This window comes from Strix aluco, chromosome 5, assembly GCF_031877795.1.
Source record: "Strix aluco isolate bStrAlu1 chromosome 5, bStrAlu1.hap1, whole genome shotgun sequence".
NCBI classification, from domain to species: domain Eukaryota; kingdom Metazoa; phylum Chordata; class Aves; order Strigiformes; family Strigidae; genus Strix; species Strix aluco.
This window is the reverse complement of record NC_133935.1, coordinates 43952973-43968564: the sequence shown is the minus strand read 5'-3', so window position 1 is coordinate 43968564 and position 15592 is coordinate 43952973. Positions and strand designations below refer to the sequence as shown.

The following is a 15592-nucleotide window of genomic DNA, read 5'->3' as shown; positions in this document are numbered from 1 at the left end:
AGGAAAAATAAGAAAAACCCACTGAAGAACAGGATACTATCTCAAGACAGAAATAATATGTGATGATAGCACCTAAGAAAATATGAAGTAAATAATATGTGTTGCTCATTTTTATGGTACATATATATTAGTGGCACTCATTTTTATTTATTCTATAATTACGTTATCTGGAAATAATTGGTAGACAATTTTTTTCAACTTATTAAACTGATTTAACTTCGAAGAGCACAGTGGAAAACTAACTTTATATTAAAAAGGTTAATTTGGGGAAGGTTAGGACACTGGGAATTATACTGAGTTTACCTGTGGTTTCACTGCTTCAGATCTGGCCAAAGGTGGATGTCATCCAAAGTTTCTGAGTCAAGTCCTTGTCCAGTTACTGGACAAGATTAATAAATCAGTGGTCCTACTGATTAATAAATCAGTGGTCCTACTGTTAATGTATTCTTGTCACACTGGGGAGCAACTGTAGGAGTTCTGAGACCAACTTTATTTCTGAGATCAACTTTATTCCTAAGCAGTTTGATTTAACCCTTTTCATGTAAAACCTAGAATTAAAAAATGTCTGTTAAGAGTCTAGCTAGCTAGTTAAAAGGAGAAAATGCAGTACTTAATGCTAGTTGCTTTATTTGTTACTACCACTTCCCAGAGACGTACTCTGAAACTATAATGCTCAAGTGGAAAGTATTTTCTCAAAGCAAGTTAAAGCCTGTACTCCTGCGGGCAGCTTTCATATTTTGCACATTTATTTATAAAGCCCCAAAGACATAACTATTACATGTTAAAAGAGTCGAGGAACACCAACTCATAGTGAATTTAAGAGGGGTCCATATTCCAGCATAGCTGGGTAACAGAACACTAAAATCGGGTATGGGAGCTGATCAGACGGGTTGCTGCTTTACAAAGCACAACAGCTCTTCACACAAACACTCACCCTACAGCGCCCAGCCTGTTAACAGCTGACTTCTAGCCCGGTAATCGCAGGAATAGTTTGACTATAACTTCCTATATACGTACACATCTATCTTGGCATACCAGCAATTTTTAATTTTAACAAAGGCTTTGCGGTGCTGGGCTCCCGGCCGCTCCGCGGCGCGGGCTCACGGCTGGCAGCAGAAGGGCGACAGGCCGCGCCGCGCCGCCGCTTCCCCTCACGCTGGCCCGGCCCGACCCGCTGCCGACGGAGACATCCGCCTCGGGGCCAGCCTGGCGAGCTCCGGGGAGCGGAGCTGCACCTCAGGGAGCGGGAAACAAGCGGGAAGCTTCGGGTTTGGACCGCCGCGACGTCTCCGCTGGACATGAGGGGACCCGAGGGCCGGCAGCTGAGGCCCCACCACACGGCCCTGTTCCCACCTCAACCCTCCTTCCGCCGCTCGGCAGCCGGGGAAAGGGCAAGAAAAGCCAGAACAAATGGGGGGGTGCGGGGTGGGGACAGAGAAAGCGAGGCGGGCGAGAGGAGAGTGACCAGAGCCGGAGAAGAGGCCCGGCGGAGTGGCCTCCTCTCCGCCGCAGGTCGGTGTCTGTCTCCTCCGCGAAAGGGGAGCGTCGCCTGCCCTCCCGGGAAGGGCCCGCGGGGCGGCCGCGGCTGCTGCTGGCCGCCCCGCTCCCGCCTGCTCGACTCTGGGCTCTGCAGATGAGCGCTGCCCCCCGCAAGTCCCCAGCGCCGCCCGGCTGAGTAGCCCTCGTCAGGCGGGGGGGCTTTAAAATGGCCGCGGCAGGCACCAGGGTGTGGGGTCTACCGCGGCGGGGGGCTGTCAGGAGAAAGTGGCGGTGGCTCGTTATTCCGCCGATAATGCTCAGGTCTTCTTGGTGGTGTAAAGATTTCTCCCGGGAATTGTGTGCTGTAGTTACTAACTAGGAATTTAAGAAGTCCTGTAATAAGTAGGTTGTGTGCGAGTTCAGAGATCTATAGGCTCTGCTTTTATATTGAGAAGTAGGATTTTGTATTTTCTGTAAGCAATTTTAGACTTGCTCAAGCAGTTCCTGGTGCTATACTGGTGTGCACGTGTCTTTTGATGAGCAAATTTAACAGAAATGATAATAAACTTACACTGTTTATTCTTCTTGGACACTCTAGCAAGACAGATCAATGGGTTCTGCAGCTGGGGATACTACTTCCACAGAGAAATGTTTTAAGGCTTATTTTGAACACTGACACGGGGGCCTCTTGCTACAAATACGTACCGTGGTAAACAACCGGAGTCTCTTCAGGAAAGTGTAAGGGGTTACACTGATTTCAATGAATTTTGATCCAGTAATCACTAGTAAAACTTTAAAACCCTGACGTTTTTTACACTGAGGGGTTTTTAAATGACTGATGAACAACAGGCACATCCACAGTTCAGTGAAATTAAAAGATGGCCTTTTGCTGATCTTGGGAAACTTTATATATGTCTGGGAAGAGGCAGGGCCAGAGCTAAAATGCAAATCCCAGGTGCACCATTGGCTGCTGATGTATCTATGTGAAGTATAAATACTTGTATTAGTGTTTCTCATAGATTTCTAACATGATTTTTGTTTGGAAGCTGTTGTGATTCAAACGTACAAGGAACACTGGCACTATAACATTTCATTCTCTATGGATCAAGCAACTCTTCTCCTGCTTTTACTAAAATATTTATTTAAGGTAAGAAAAATACTCCCTTTTTTGAAGGTGGATAGATACTCTGATTGAATGTTCAAAATTGATGGTTCGTGATGTGGATTGCTTTTTTATCTTAGCAGACACAGGGACCTTTCAGTTACTGCTACTGAGCATTCCCAGTCTTCCTTCTATTTAAATTGTTGGAAGCTGGTTTGAGATTCTTAATCTGCTTTATTGTCTCCTGCTTCTGGTGTAATGTTGCTTTCCACAAGAAGTAAGAGATCCCAGTATCTTTAAGTCCTAAGATAGCTCATATTGCTGTGTAAATTGTCACCTTTTGGACACTGTGGAGACAGGCATGAAGATGCTGAAGATTCAAGGTTGTTCTGGGACCCAGGAGTATACTCTGGCAATGCCTTTAGGAAGTGTTCTTCTGCAAGAAGTATTTTGCTTTCTGATCCAAACCTGCTATTTTTGGGTTAGCCCTTTGTGTTTGACTGTTAATGTGAGAAATCCATACATAAGAACCACATGTATCTTTCTGCTTAATTTTCTAGTACGCTTTGCAATAGTCTTGTCCATATTTATCTATATTTAGTTTCTATCTAGTTTTATTTCTATTTGAGTTTTTGTATGTGTAGTCTTTATTTCACATTTAGCTGAACGTGCTTTGCAGCAAAGGTGATTTCAAAGCTCTGTCTATTACTGGTACAAATACCACTCCCTTTCTTTGGAGGAGAGAGCTGTGAGATACTGGCAACAAAAGGACATTCTGAATGCCTCTCATCAGATACAAGTATCGTAAAATTTCTGTGTACACTTGCAAATTTAATTCTTGTTTTTAGGTCTAGGAGTACGTATTCATATACAGTAAAATGGCATACAATATTGCTGATGGTGGAATATTATTAAAAATGGTTAATTCAATTATTGGCAAATGTTTTTATTATCTTTAAAAGCAGATTTTTCTATTGTTTGGCTTCTCTGGACTAGATTGTTTTCAGGGGATGCAAGCCAGCTATACACCCATCAATTAAAAGCCTGCTACTTTTCCTGGCAAAGTATTCCTTAAATGCTTTTGTGTATGCCATCAATATTAGTCTAGCACGTCAATTCAGGAGCTTCCAAGAGGTGGTATGCACCCTGTTATAAAGGATTTGCAGAGGTTAAAGGCTTTTTAGACTTTATAAAATTTATACTTTAAAAAGTATGATTTAAACTCTGAACATTAAGATCTTGATAGATTTATGGTTGTGTTAGTTTGTCATTAGTTAAAGGAAGTTACCTTAAACCAAACTGACTTCTAGAGTATGTTGTATTAAAAAATAGAAGAGAGCTGAGTGTTTTTGCTTTTTACGGGCTTTTTTTATGTGGTACATTGCTTTACAAGAGAACACAAAATAATATAATAATAAAACTCCTTTTAGTGTACTAGGGTTCCTATTTGGTTTTTAGTTTGTTTTTTTGAACTGCATTTTGAGTTCGTTGCTAAATGATGACTTTTATTTGTCATCCCAATTCATAAAGAAAATAAAAATGGAACTTAAAAGACAGAACTGCAGTCTTTTAATAAATGTTATGTGATAGGGATTGGCATCACATGCCCCAATTTCTCTGAATTTTAGAGGTGTGATTCACGTTTATATCCTGTTAGGCAGAAGCAACCCCTAAGTTTCTGGTTCCAAATAAATTCAAACACAGAAGGAACCTGCTTCTCTAAAGAACTAAGCCAAAGTCCTTCAAAGGCAGGTACAGTTATGAAAAAGGTGGTGCCAAAAATACAGAAGACTTGTGTCTAGAATGAGTTGACCTCTGTAAGAAGTTGAAATGCTGCACAAAGATTGTACTGCCATGTCTAAATTGCATTGGTAGGGAGGTGTTTAATAAATTATTTCTTTACCTCTTGAATGTTGCTGTTTCTTATTCTGAGATATTCAGAAGTTGTGAAAGTGATGCCACTGAAGTCTTTACCACATAATGTGAGAATAGGACTGAGACCTCCCAGTCCTGACTGACTGCTGTGATTGCAATATGTACATTGCAAGAGAAATCTCTGACCTTGTTTCTAAAATGATGACAAATTTTTCCTAGTAGGACATATTTGGATCAACTGACACGGTTTGGCCACCTCTGGAGAGAAAACTTGAAAAACTTATGAAGCCTCTGTGTCACACAGTAGGGGTGGTGACACTGGTCCATATAAAAACTCTTGCTAGCTGAAAAGTTCTAGGTAGAATGGTTTAAATTGACAGAATTTAATTTTTTAGTTAGATACATTTTCTGCATTTTCTACTAAGTTGCATTCATGTATGTTTCTGTTGCAGGGTTCAGACAGCCTAGACTGTGGCCAAGTGAAAAAGCCTGCTACTAGAGTAGTTTTGATGGAGTGGACTGAATTGCCCAAAGGAGAAAATCCAGACTATTACATTGTAACCTATCAGCTTGCAGATGCTTTCAGTGAAAAAGTAAATTTCATCAATCATCTAAGTGATAAGTAGTTCAATATGTATTTAAGCTGTAGATACCAGTAGTTAATGGGTGTTTGCTTTTTTAAAAAATAATGTAAAATAGCAAATAAAGAAAAAGTTTGGAAAATTTGTACTGAATTCCGTGATTCATGTCATTTCTGTGCACTCTGAGAGTCCTATTGAAGCCAGTGAGACTTAAATGACCCTTGAATATCCTGGCTGAATAAGGATAGATAGGCATGTGTTCAAAGTTAAGAATATGCAAGTTCTTCAAGGTACTGTGGTTTGAAGGAGGAGTCTAACTTCTCCAGGATAGGCACAGACACTACCCCCAGATCTCTGTGGGAGGGCATTGTTCTTGTTTTGAGCATATGATGTGCTTAAAGAAAATGTGGGGATTTTAACATGAATGTGTTTGTTAATAGTTTGATTTCTAAAAAGTTTTGTTTTACATGTATTGGGAATTTTGCAGTTTAACTGCAGCCTTAAGTTTGACATGCTGCAATATAAGCCACCCTTTTAAAAACTTCATAGATCATTTATGAATTGTATTTTTATTACTTTCACTATATCCAGAAATTCTTTGAACTTTCAGAATGTAAGAAATATTTCTAAAGTTAAACAGAAACCTCTCAGCACTACAATTCTGCTTGAGGAAAATAAGAAGTACGATATTACAATAGAATCCCTAAAAAATGGCCGAATCTTAAGTGTAAAATCATTTATGACACGTAAGTAGAGTGGTACAAAAATATTTTGGTAACATTATAGTTAGCTTAATACTGAAGATTAAAGAAGTAGGTGTTGAAATCCTGAGTTTACTCATGTATTTGCAACATTTGTATCAATGTAAGTTTTCAAACAGGAAGAAGGAATAATTTTATATAACTCATTTGATTTGTATAACAATATGGGACTGATGTAAGAGTTTGGGAGATTTTTAAATCTGACAAGCTTTGGTATACTACAGTAATTCTAGGAGGAGAGATTTATCAAAGAGGACCATGGAGGAAGTTACTTAAAGCCTGGCAATTTCATATCACTGTAGGGTTGTAATTGTTTGTCTTATATAAATTAAAAATACTAAATTTTTTTGTTTCCGCTTTATGACAGTCCCTCTTTAAAAAGGGTTAATGAGTAACTTGAAGATTCTAGTATTGTGACTAACTGGGACAGACAGTGTAAGAATTTTTGAGTCTAGCCACTGACCTTACAAAAGCGAGACTTAGAGCTGTAAATCTGTTCAGGACCACAAGTCCTACCGATTGCTAGAATGAAAGGGCTTTCTAATCTTAATTTTGTTGATTGCTTTAAAATAGTTTATAGCATTACCTCTGTACACATTACAAGTTGATACTAGGTTTGAAATACAGTCTAGGATCTGAATACGAGCAACATCACTGGGAAAAATACATAGTAAGTTGAAAATATTACAGCAGCCATTAACTCTGCTGAAAGTATGTTCAGCAAGCTACAGGAAATAATGGTTATGCTACTAATGTGTACTGCCCTTGACATCTATTACTTAACTGATACTCTATTAAAGTATGTAGTTTTACAGGTAAAAACTCCTTAAATACACTTTTATTTCTGGTTGCTTCAGACATAAGTTTACATACCATGACAATAAACATGAGCAGGGCTTTCTTAATGGCTCAGTAAGACATTTTTTGTTTTGACACTACCACTACCTTTCTTACCCTACTGTGTGTATCCCTCATTGCTTCCCAAAAGAAAAAAATAATAATATTGATGCAATAAAACTTTGAGTTAATTATTCCCTCGTGGTAAAGACAGTATTTATTTTTTCTTGGTCTACTAGGTGGAATTTCAGAAAATGACATCAAAACATTTGTAACAGCTACTACAGTGTCTTTTAACTGGAGTACAATAACCAAAGAAGTTTCAGTTTCAGTTTCACTGAATGATACTTCGCAAATTATAAAAAAAACCAGTGGATTCTTTGTATGGAGTAATTTGACACCTGCCACTTTATATACATTTAAGTTTATGTTTGAACAATTACATCTTGAATTTGTAAATGTGTCTCAATCAGTGGATGTTCAAGCTGAAACAGGTATGTGTTAGTTTGTTGTAGTCACAATGAATGCAAGGAAGCACTGCATACTTTCTAGAAGAGTTAAGAGTAAATTGTAAAGAGCCTGTATTCCATTTTATAATTTTTAATAGATGTGGATTGTTTCATTTCTAGAAAGCTGAAAGAAATTGAATGTTAATTATATAGAAAGGTTATTACTAATTAATATTTCTTAGTATTTTTATGAGCAAGGATACAAATTTGTATGTGCAAATATTTTAAGCTAATTACATTTTTTGCAGTCTAAAATAGAGTCAAGTGAATGTTGAGGTTAAGCATTGTAATTATTTGAGTGTATGGATTGAATTTGCTATATCGTTTCCATGAAAAGGCAGGGAGAATTTTGAATTTGGTAAGGATTTGGAACACTTTTTGCCAGCGTTCAGAGTGATTGTTTTGTACTGCTGAGTGTCTAACCTAGCTACACTGTTTTGTTAGAATTGCTGTGAAGGAGGCAGGATTCTGAGGATGTCACGGCTTGATTGTGTAACTTCATTCCTTTAAATACTATGATAATGCAATTTAAAATCTTTAAAATTAGGAACACAAAAGAAAGGATTATATAGGCTCAAATTCAAGGAAATAATTATTTTCCTAAAGCCAGGAAACTATTAAAAACAAATGATCTGTTAACTTCAGTTTTAAAATTTAAAAAATGAACCATCAGAAACTAAGCTTAAAGAATGATTTTTTTCCTAGAGTAGCATAAAAATTAAAGGATCTCTTTTTTTTGCCTCAGTGAGTTGTAGTTGATACTCTTCAGTCAATCAGATTTTTTAAGACACTCAGGAGTTTGAAGGAGTGTTGATTCATAATTACTCAATTTTGAGGGGTTTGCAATTGTGAATTAATTAAATGCTACTGTAATAAAAATGTCTGTAAAAAATCTTAAACTGTAGCACTGCCATGAATGGTTCAGGATATATTTAAAATCCTGTCGTTGTTCACCTATAGGCACCTGTTCCCAAGGGTGGGTGGCATTCCAAAGCAGCTGCTATCGAATGGGTAAGGAGAGCAAGCCATGGAAGGTGGCACAACAAATCTGTAAAACATCTTCACGAGGGGCGCATCTACTTGACATAGGGAGTGAAGAAGAGCGTCGTTTTATTTTGTCTTATCTCCAGACAGTTAGTCAAATAATCATGTTATGGACGGGTCTTAATGACCTAAAGGTCAGTCTATTTTATCTTCTTTGCTATTACATATGTGGAAGCAGGAGAATTTTATATAGAGCCCAATTCTTTGAAATAGAAAATGCTACACGGTAAATTGGTTATTTGTTTGTATAGTCATTAGTAGTTATAAGAGGAATCATTATTCTTATTTAGAATTACTGAAAATATTTAGCAGGCCATAGCTGGGAAAAAAACACACAGTTTATGCATAACCTGTTTCTTTTTTCATGAGTACTTCACAGGGAAATTGTTTTGCCTGTAGGTGGTGCTGCGTTACCAGATTTTAAATTTTACTCTATTCGTATGTTACTTGCTATGGGTATGAGTCTGGGGTTGGCTTTCTCAATTTTGATGCAGGTCTGAAATGTTAGCTTAGCAAAGTCTGTCCAGTATGGATGCTGGATAGGCCAGTGGAAGAAGGGGTTGGAGCAAGGTATTTCTTGTAAAAAGTTTCCTGTGCCTCATATTTGGGATATGAGGGTTCTTAATGCCAGCTCTGCTGTTATTAAATGACTCACTGTGGTGTGGTGTGTGATTTGGGAACAGCTACACAGATAAATGAAAGTATTGGGAAGGCTTTCAGAAAGGGAGGCACTCAGCCAGAAATGTGGGATCCAGTCTTCCTGTGATTAGGCTTAGTGAAAACTTCTTTTATGGTAAGTATCAGAAGGTTGGGAGAAAGCTACTGTTTTTCTGTTTTGAAAATCTATACTCTGAAATTTAATTTTAATACTGTTTTTTGTCAAATTAATTTTAAAGAAATGCTCCAAAAAACAGTAAAAAGAAAGTAAACTTTATTTGTAAGGGCAGGAGGTAAGTGGTAAACATGTCATAGACAGAAAATTTATTTTTTGCAGACTCTTAAAGTAACTTAATGGGGCTACAGAAACAAGTCGGAGTGGGATAACATGCAAACTGAGAAAACACAAACTTGTCTAGATTAGTGGTTAGAGAAGCACTCTGGTTAGTAGATGCATTCCTGGTTAGTAAAGCACCAGTAATATATACATCTTACATGTAATATTGTTTTATGCATGAGATTTTAGAACTGCCATAATTTTTACACCATAGTGATATTAATTGTAACCAATTTGGTATTTTAGAAATAAGATAGTATTTGTAAGAGGCTGCCAGAAATACATGTCCCATGAAAGCATAATATTTTTGCACGTTGGAAAGAGTGCTAGAAAGGTGGCTTTTTTCTTTTTAAACTCTGATTACACAGAAAAGAGTTAATTGCCAGTTTGGAATTTGACTTAGTCAACTGTTTAATCGTTACATGCATTTTATGTTTGTGGGAGGCTAGTCAGTTAAATGAACTAGATGAGTACCTTGTTTTAAGAGTAGCAAGGGATAATAATAAAATGCTTTTTTTTCAGTTACTTCTTTCCTAAATATTTGTACTTAGCGTGTTCAAGTACTGTATGAGCATGTTACAGTTCTTCTAAGTGTCATTGTTGTCATTTGTTCTCATCTTATGAGAACTCCAAATTGTACTTATCCCAGGATTCAAAGATCATGGGACATATGCTAGGATTAGCATGACTTATTTAAAATCTGAGATAAAAAATGTAGATTCAATTATTTTTCCTTTCCCTTCCATATTTGAACCATTAGGGAATTAAATTTCTGTTTTCAGGTTTTTTTCTCCCCATACCTGTGAGACTTGAAATGTTCTATGAAAAAAAGTTGAGACTATAACCTACTCAGAAGATTTCAGCAGCCTTAGGAAAACTGCCAAGCACTGATAAAAATTAGTGACATTGTGAGCAGGTTTCGTTCTGCAGCATTTGTATTCTTGCAGTTTCTCCTTCTTTAACCCTGTTTCGATCTGTATCTGCATTCAAACCCTTCCTGATGAAGGTGAGCGTTCTTGTGAAAGACAACAGGGACTCTGGAGATGTAGGTCAGTGTGCTGGGTAAGAATGAATGGAGCGCTTTGGTGATACCCTGTCCATCACCCCATCCATACACATCTGTCCTGATACTCTGTGCAGTTCTTTAGACTTAGGAAGTGGAAAAGGTGGCCAAAGACTGTTTACTGAGGTTTTTCTTTTACAAGCTCTGCTACAGAGATTTGTATCATAGTAGTATTTTGTGGCTTCCTGTCCTTGTAGTTAACTCTGGTGCCCAGGAAGTCCAATATAAGAAAAAGATATACATTGATCTACCCAGTATTTTTGAAATGGTAGGCAAGACACAGAAGTCCTCCTGAAAGTGATTTTGAATTATTTCATACCACTGAAAATCTTCTTCGCTCTCTTGGGAAAAAGAAAGACATCACAGTATTTTATTTTTTTCAATTCAACTGATGAATTGAAAAAAATAAGCGTAGTCTCAACAGACATGATTTTTTATTGTTTCCTCAGAGAAATGGAAAAAAATCTTTTTTTTCCTCCCCCCACCCGCTTTTGAATATCTCTGACAAAATGGAAAAGCAATGGAAGTCTTAAAATTATGGTGGTACCTCAACTTTTCTCCATTACAGTACTTAAAGCATTTACTTAGATTGTAGGACCACAGACTTGCTATGCCTGAAAGCACTTACGCTGGTATTCCTCCTGAGAGCACTCCAATGTCATGCATAAATGTGTTGGGTTTTTTATTATTCTCCTGTAGATGTTAGTATATGTTAGTGCAGTGCAGACCGAAACCTGTCTCCCACTAGAGAGGTCTGCGTTGCAATGCTGTAAGCATATTCTACAAGCATCTTTCCTCTAAAATACCATGTTGTCCCAGTCTAGTATTTGTAGAGCTCTGCTGGAGAACCTGAAAGTACCTCAAAGGTTAGAAGCTTGGTGTCAGGTGTGAGCGTCCTAACTGCTGAGCTACTAGCAAATAGGAGAGAGGGGGAAAGATAGCATTTCCTCATCTGATTGTGAATCTAGCCCTGGATTTTTTTCAGCTAAAGGATTTTTGCTTTCAGAACAAATTTATGAATATTTTTGAATGACTGATTTTTTTTAAATGAAAAACATTTTAAGAAAATTATCCATCCATGGTTATTAGATTATTTGATTAATATTGATTTTTAACGGATTGTTTGTAATGATCAAACACTCTACATTAGTCTTATGTGGCTTATATTATAACCTTGTAGTCTTTTGTAATGGCACAGAATTTTACACTGAAATATTTACTTTATTCAAAACATTCCTATATAATTAATTTGTATAAATGAAGTATGTGAATTTTGGATGTTTAGGAGATATGCTTGCAATGAGTAAAGCCTTAGTAATTCATCAATATAATGTAAAAATACATGGGGGTTTTATTTCATTTTTTTCAATGTAGGAAGAAGGTCAGCTCTTGTGGACAGATGGATCTCCTTACCTTCTAAAGGCTGGTATCTCACCTTTGTCAATGATACCAGAAAATGAAACTGACTGCTATGCCCTTCAGAGAGATCCCACGGGTCCAGATTATTTCTTCACAGGATTTTTCTGCTATATACGGCTACCATATATTTGTGAATATGAATGTAACTATATTTTTTCCAATCTTTTGCATTTATTTTTAAAAGCCTTTCCCTGATTATGTTTATCTTTGAAGATAAAAATATAAAAAGACAAAGGTTTTAATTATTTTCAATGTTTTTTCATTTTTGGTGTTCTTTTTCAGTACCTCTGGTACCAGAAAACTTCACGTTTAGTGTGCACGATGTCAAGACAACTGAAGCTGTATTTACATGGAGTGGTATGGACATATGGCTTGAGTCAGGCTTTGCACTTATAATTAAGTACTATTTTGATCAGTGGAAACCATACATTCTGAGCTTGCCTGTGAATACAACTCAAACAAAAATTACGCAGTTGTCTCCTGGCCTTTACTATAGTTTTTTATTAGCAGCAAGGAACCCAGAAGGAGCACAGACTATATTAAGTCCAATTCTGAAGGTAGAAACAAGTAAGTTACAAAAATAAATATCAGTAATAACCAGATAATCATACACTTTTTATATTATTCCTTTAATTACACTATTCCTTTGTTGATATTTTTTCTGAAAATATAAATAACTCTCAGCATGAATTCTGAATCCAGGATTGACCAGTTGCTATAGTGGATTCCAGTGTTTTCATTTTGCTTTTGAGCTAAAATGTTTTATTGGGGTTCATGAGGAAAAACTCAGGAGTTTTCAGTGGCCACAAGCCAGCTACCAATTCTGTTTCTGTGAAGTATATTATTCTTACCATAATTTTACTCACAGAATTCCTACTGATGTCCAAAGGGAAAGTTGGATGTCAGAGTAGCAGTAAGGTATTTTTTGGCCATGCTGATAAAACGCAGAAGCATACATTCCAATCTGAAGTAAAAGATTTTTGGAATTAACAGAGATATCCCTATATATCTGTACTAAAGATTAAGACAAGCTTCATGGTTTAAAAAATGTGTTTTGACCTGCTGCATGATGAAGTATGGCATAAGAAAAATTCATGAACCAATTAACTTGTGTTTTAGTAAAATCTAGCTGAATGAAGCCAAATTACACTTGCCAGTTCATAGAGATGAAAAATACCTTTGCATCTAAAGGTAGTCAAATGGACACACCCTCAAGGAAAAATTACTTCATGGACACAATTGTAGGTGGAGATTTTCTTCAAGTTCCTGTTTCTGTGGTACTGGGAAAATACTCAGATTTGCAAAAGTTAAAGAAAACATACTGCCCTAACATTTTTACCAATTCTGACAAGGCAGTCCAAATATGAGACAGATGTCCATTTTCTTAAAAGTCAGAACAAAATACAGATTCTTCTTCAGGGGAAAAAACAATTCCTTTTCTCCAGCAAGTACACTTTGTACAGTTCACCTTTTCCCCTGGGCTGCTTTAGTGCACTTGAAAGTCCTCCTGTCTCCTGTGCCTAACAGCTTCTCTGCTCCCTAATCTGATGGTTTCTTTTCTGTATATAAGACCTTGTAAAGCAAGTTACCTCTGTAATGGAGGAAAGATATTCCTGATTTCTCCTATGAGAAGCAAACGTGTTTTACCTCAGAAATCAGCTTTTCATCTGCAACATTGCTATCTACAGAAACATGATTGTCCAGGCAAGGAGAAATAAGACAATTTACTAATTATTAGACTGGTGACTGAATTGGTGGAAGAGGTGTAGGAGACATAATGAAGAACTGTTTTAAAATTATTGATAAAAATAGTGTGCATTGAACACTTACACTTTCTGAAATTCAATAGATTTTGCCATTTAATTCATTAGGACCAGATTTTAACCAGCATGGGTAATTCATACCATTTCTCTTAGACAATGTTTCTGATCTGACTGAAGTACAGGATAGAGGACCTAAGTGAGGAGACTGAGTTCTACATAAAGACCTGGGTCATTCCGAAATCCTCAATTAGATAGTGAGATTATTCCCCTGTGTATCAATATTAGAGATACAGTCGAAAGTTGCTTTGATTTGCTCTAATACTATTTAGCATTTATGTAAGTGTGTACTGTTAGCTTTTCAGGCTGTATTTGAAAAAAAAAGTTATTGGTAAAAGATACCAGAAGCTATTATCCTATTTCTATTCCTAATCTTATTCCATAGGACCACTGCACTCCCAGAAGTTAAAAGCGACATATGTTTCATATGCAGAAATACATTTAAAGTGGAAGCCTCCACAGCATTCATCCAGTGCTTCTTTTCATTATTACCTCCTCAACATTTTGGATACTGAAACCAACATCTGGGAACAGTTACCAGTTGAAAAAAGCAAGACTTCAATAGTAATAGGAAATGTAAAACCTTATCATCAGTATCAGGTATATTTACAGAATGTAGCTGAAAAAGGAACTCTAAGCTGCCATGAGAAGCCTATATTGATCACAACAGGTGATGTATCCATTTCTGGAGGTTTTATTTCACTAGACAGATTTTAAATTGAAAATACAAGGCATGAAAGTATTTTTAAGGCCATGTACAGATTGCAGTTTGTTGGGATGTATTGGGGGGGAAAGTCGGGGGAATTCTTTTCTGTATTCTCTGTTTACTGATTCTAACCTTCAGAACCTTCCAGAGGAGTGAGTGTACCTATACCCTTATTTATTTATTCACTTACTTAGTTACAGCTCATTAATCTGTACTAAAGAAGTGACATGCTATTTTATAAGTATTCATGGTTTCTTATTTAATTTTACAAATTAGAAACATTACATGATGTCTCAAATTACGTAGGTGAAGACAGATCAATTTATTTTTCTGATCATAGATACTGTGACTCAGATTGTGTTATCTTTGTTACTCTGAATATATCCAATGGGACATAATGTGCTTGTAAGATAAGTCCCTATTTGTTATGAGAAAACAGAAAGCAGAATCTGCCTGTAAAAGGTAGTTGTCTACAAACTATTTTAAGAAGTAATTAAATGATTTAATAGTTTTAAAATAATGAAATTTTTAGAAAAAAAAAATAAACCAAAGGGCATCATTGGGAGATGATTGTAAATTGATGGTAAATTTGATCTACGGTTTTATACTGACATCTTTTTCTTTGATCAAGCTGTCAGTCCACCTACAGCTGTATATATTCACCCAGAGGATGTACAAGAAGAGAGTGTAATCCTTCACTGGAAGCTGCCACAAGAGAGTCAGGAATCCTACATTCAAGTGAAAACTAATGCGGACATAGGTGGCAGTACAAAGTTTTTAGTAAACAGTACAGAAGAATTCAAGATTGATCTCCTAATTCCTGGAATGACTTATGAAATGTCAGTGGCAAGTGTGAATAATGGAAATATGAGTGAACTGAAGACCATTCAGTGCACTTTAAGTAAGATAACCTTTTAACAGCGGAAACTACAGACTATAATACACGCATCAGTCTCATTATCATTACTATCACCTAACAAATTTGGTAGATCAAGTCAGTTTGCTTAACAGCAAAACCAGGATCAAAACCAGAATGTGAAATGTACCAATCCAATCCTAATTGTTAACAGCAAAGCAGATGCTGTTAACTTTCAAAAACATGCAGCCTTGGGAAACACACTGGTAGTACTGAATATTGCTTGACTATGATAAGGACCAGAGCAGGGAATCCTGTTCCCACTGACAGAAGAAATCCAGTGAATCACTGATTTGCAGTGAAATAACAAAATATTGGAATGGTTGAAACAGACTGTTTAGGAGGAGAGAAATGTGCCTTGTGAGCCCGTCCAGGGGATGTGGGGTCAGGGAAGGAGGAGCTGCTGTGGCAGCTGAGTTATCTGCAGGGAGGACTGAGGTGAGCAGAAAAATGTGTGCAAAGATCTCTGCCAGGAGATGTGTTAGG

General features: G+C 36.9%; 1 protein-coding gene across 4 annotated transcripts in view; it reads left to right on the top strand.

Moving 5' to 3' along the window:
- The first annotated feature begins 1134 nt into the window (after positions 1 to 1134).
- The window catches only part of PTPRQ (protein tyrosine phosphatase receptor type Q), a 147117-nt gene continuing 132659 nt past the window's right edge, over positions 1135 to 15592 (top strand). For 3 of the 4 annotated variants that reach the window (XM_074827146.1, XM_074827144.1, XM_074827143.1), the window contains exons 1-9: positions 1135 to 2626; positions 4909 to 5049; positions 5648 to 5783; positions 6875 to 7129; positions 8105 to 8322; positions 11620 to 11806; positions 11947 to 12231; positions 13870 to 14154; positions 14822 to 15091. In XM_074827146.1, the coding sequence (XP_074683247.1) occupies positions 2579 to 2626; positions 4909 to 5049; positions 5648 to 5783; positions 6875 to 7129; positions 8105 to 8322; positions 11620 to 11806; positions 11947 to 12231; positions 13870 to 14154; positions 14822 to 15091 (1825 nt within the window). In that variant the 5' untranslated portion in view covers positions 1135 to 2578. The remainder of the gene's footprint in view (positions 2627 to 4908; positions 5050 to 5647; positions 5784 to 6874; positions 7130 to 8104; positions 8323 to 11619; positions 11807 to 11946; positions 12232 to 13869; positions 14155 to 14821; positions 15092 to 15592) is intronic. The other variant, XM_074827145.1, reaches the window with a different exon arrangement.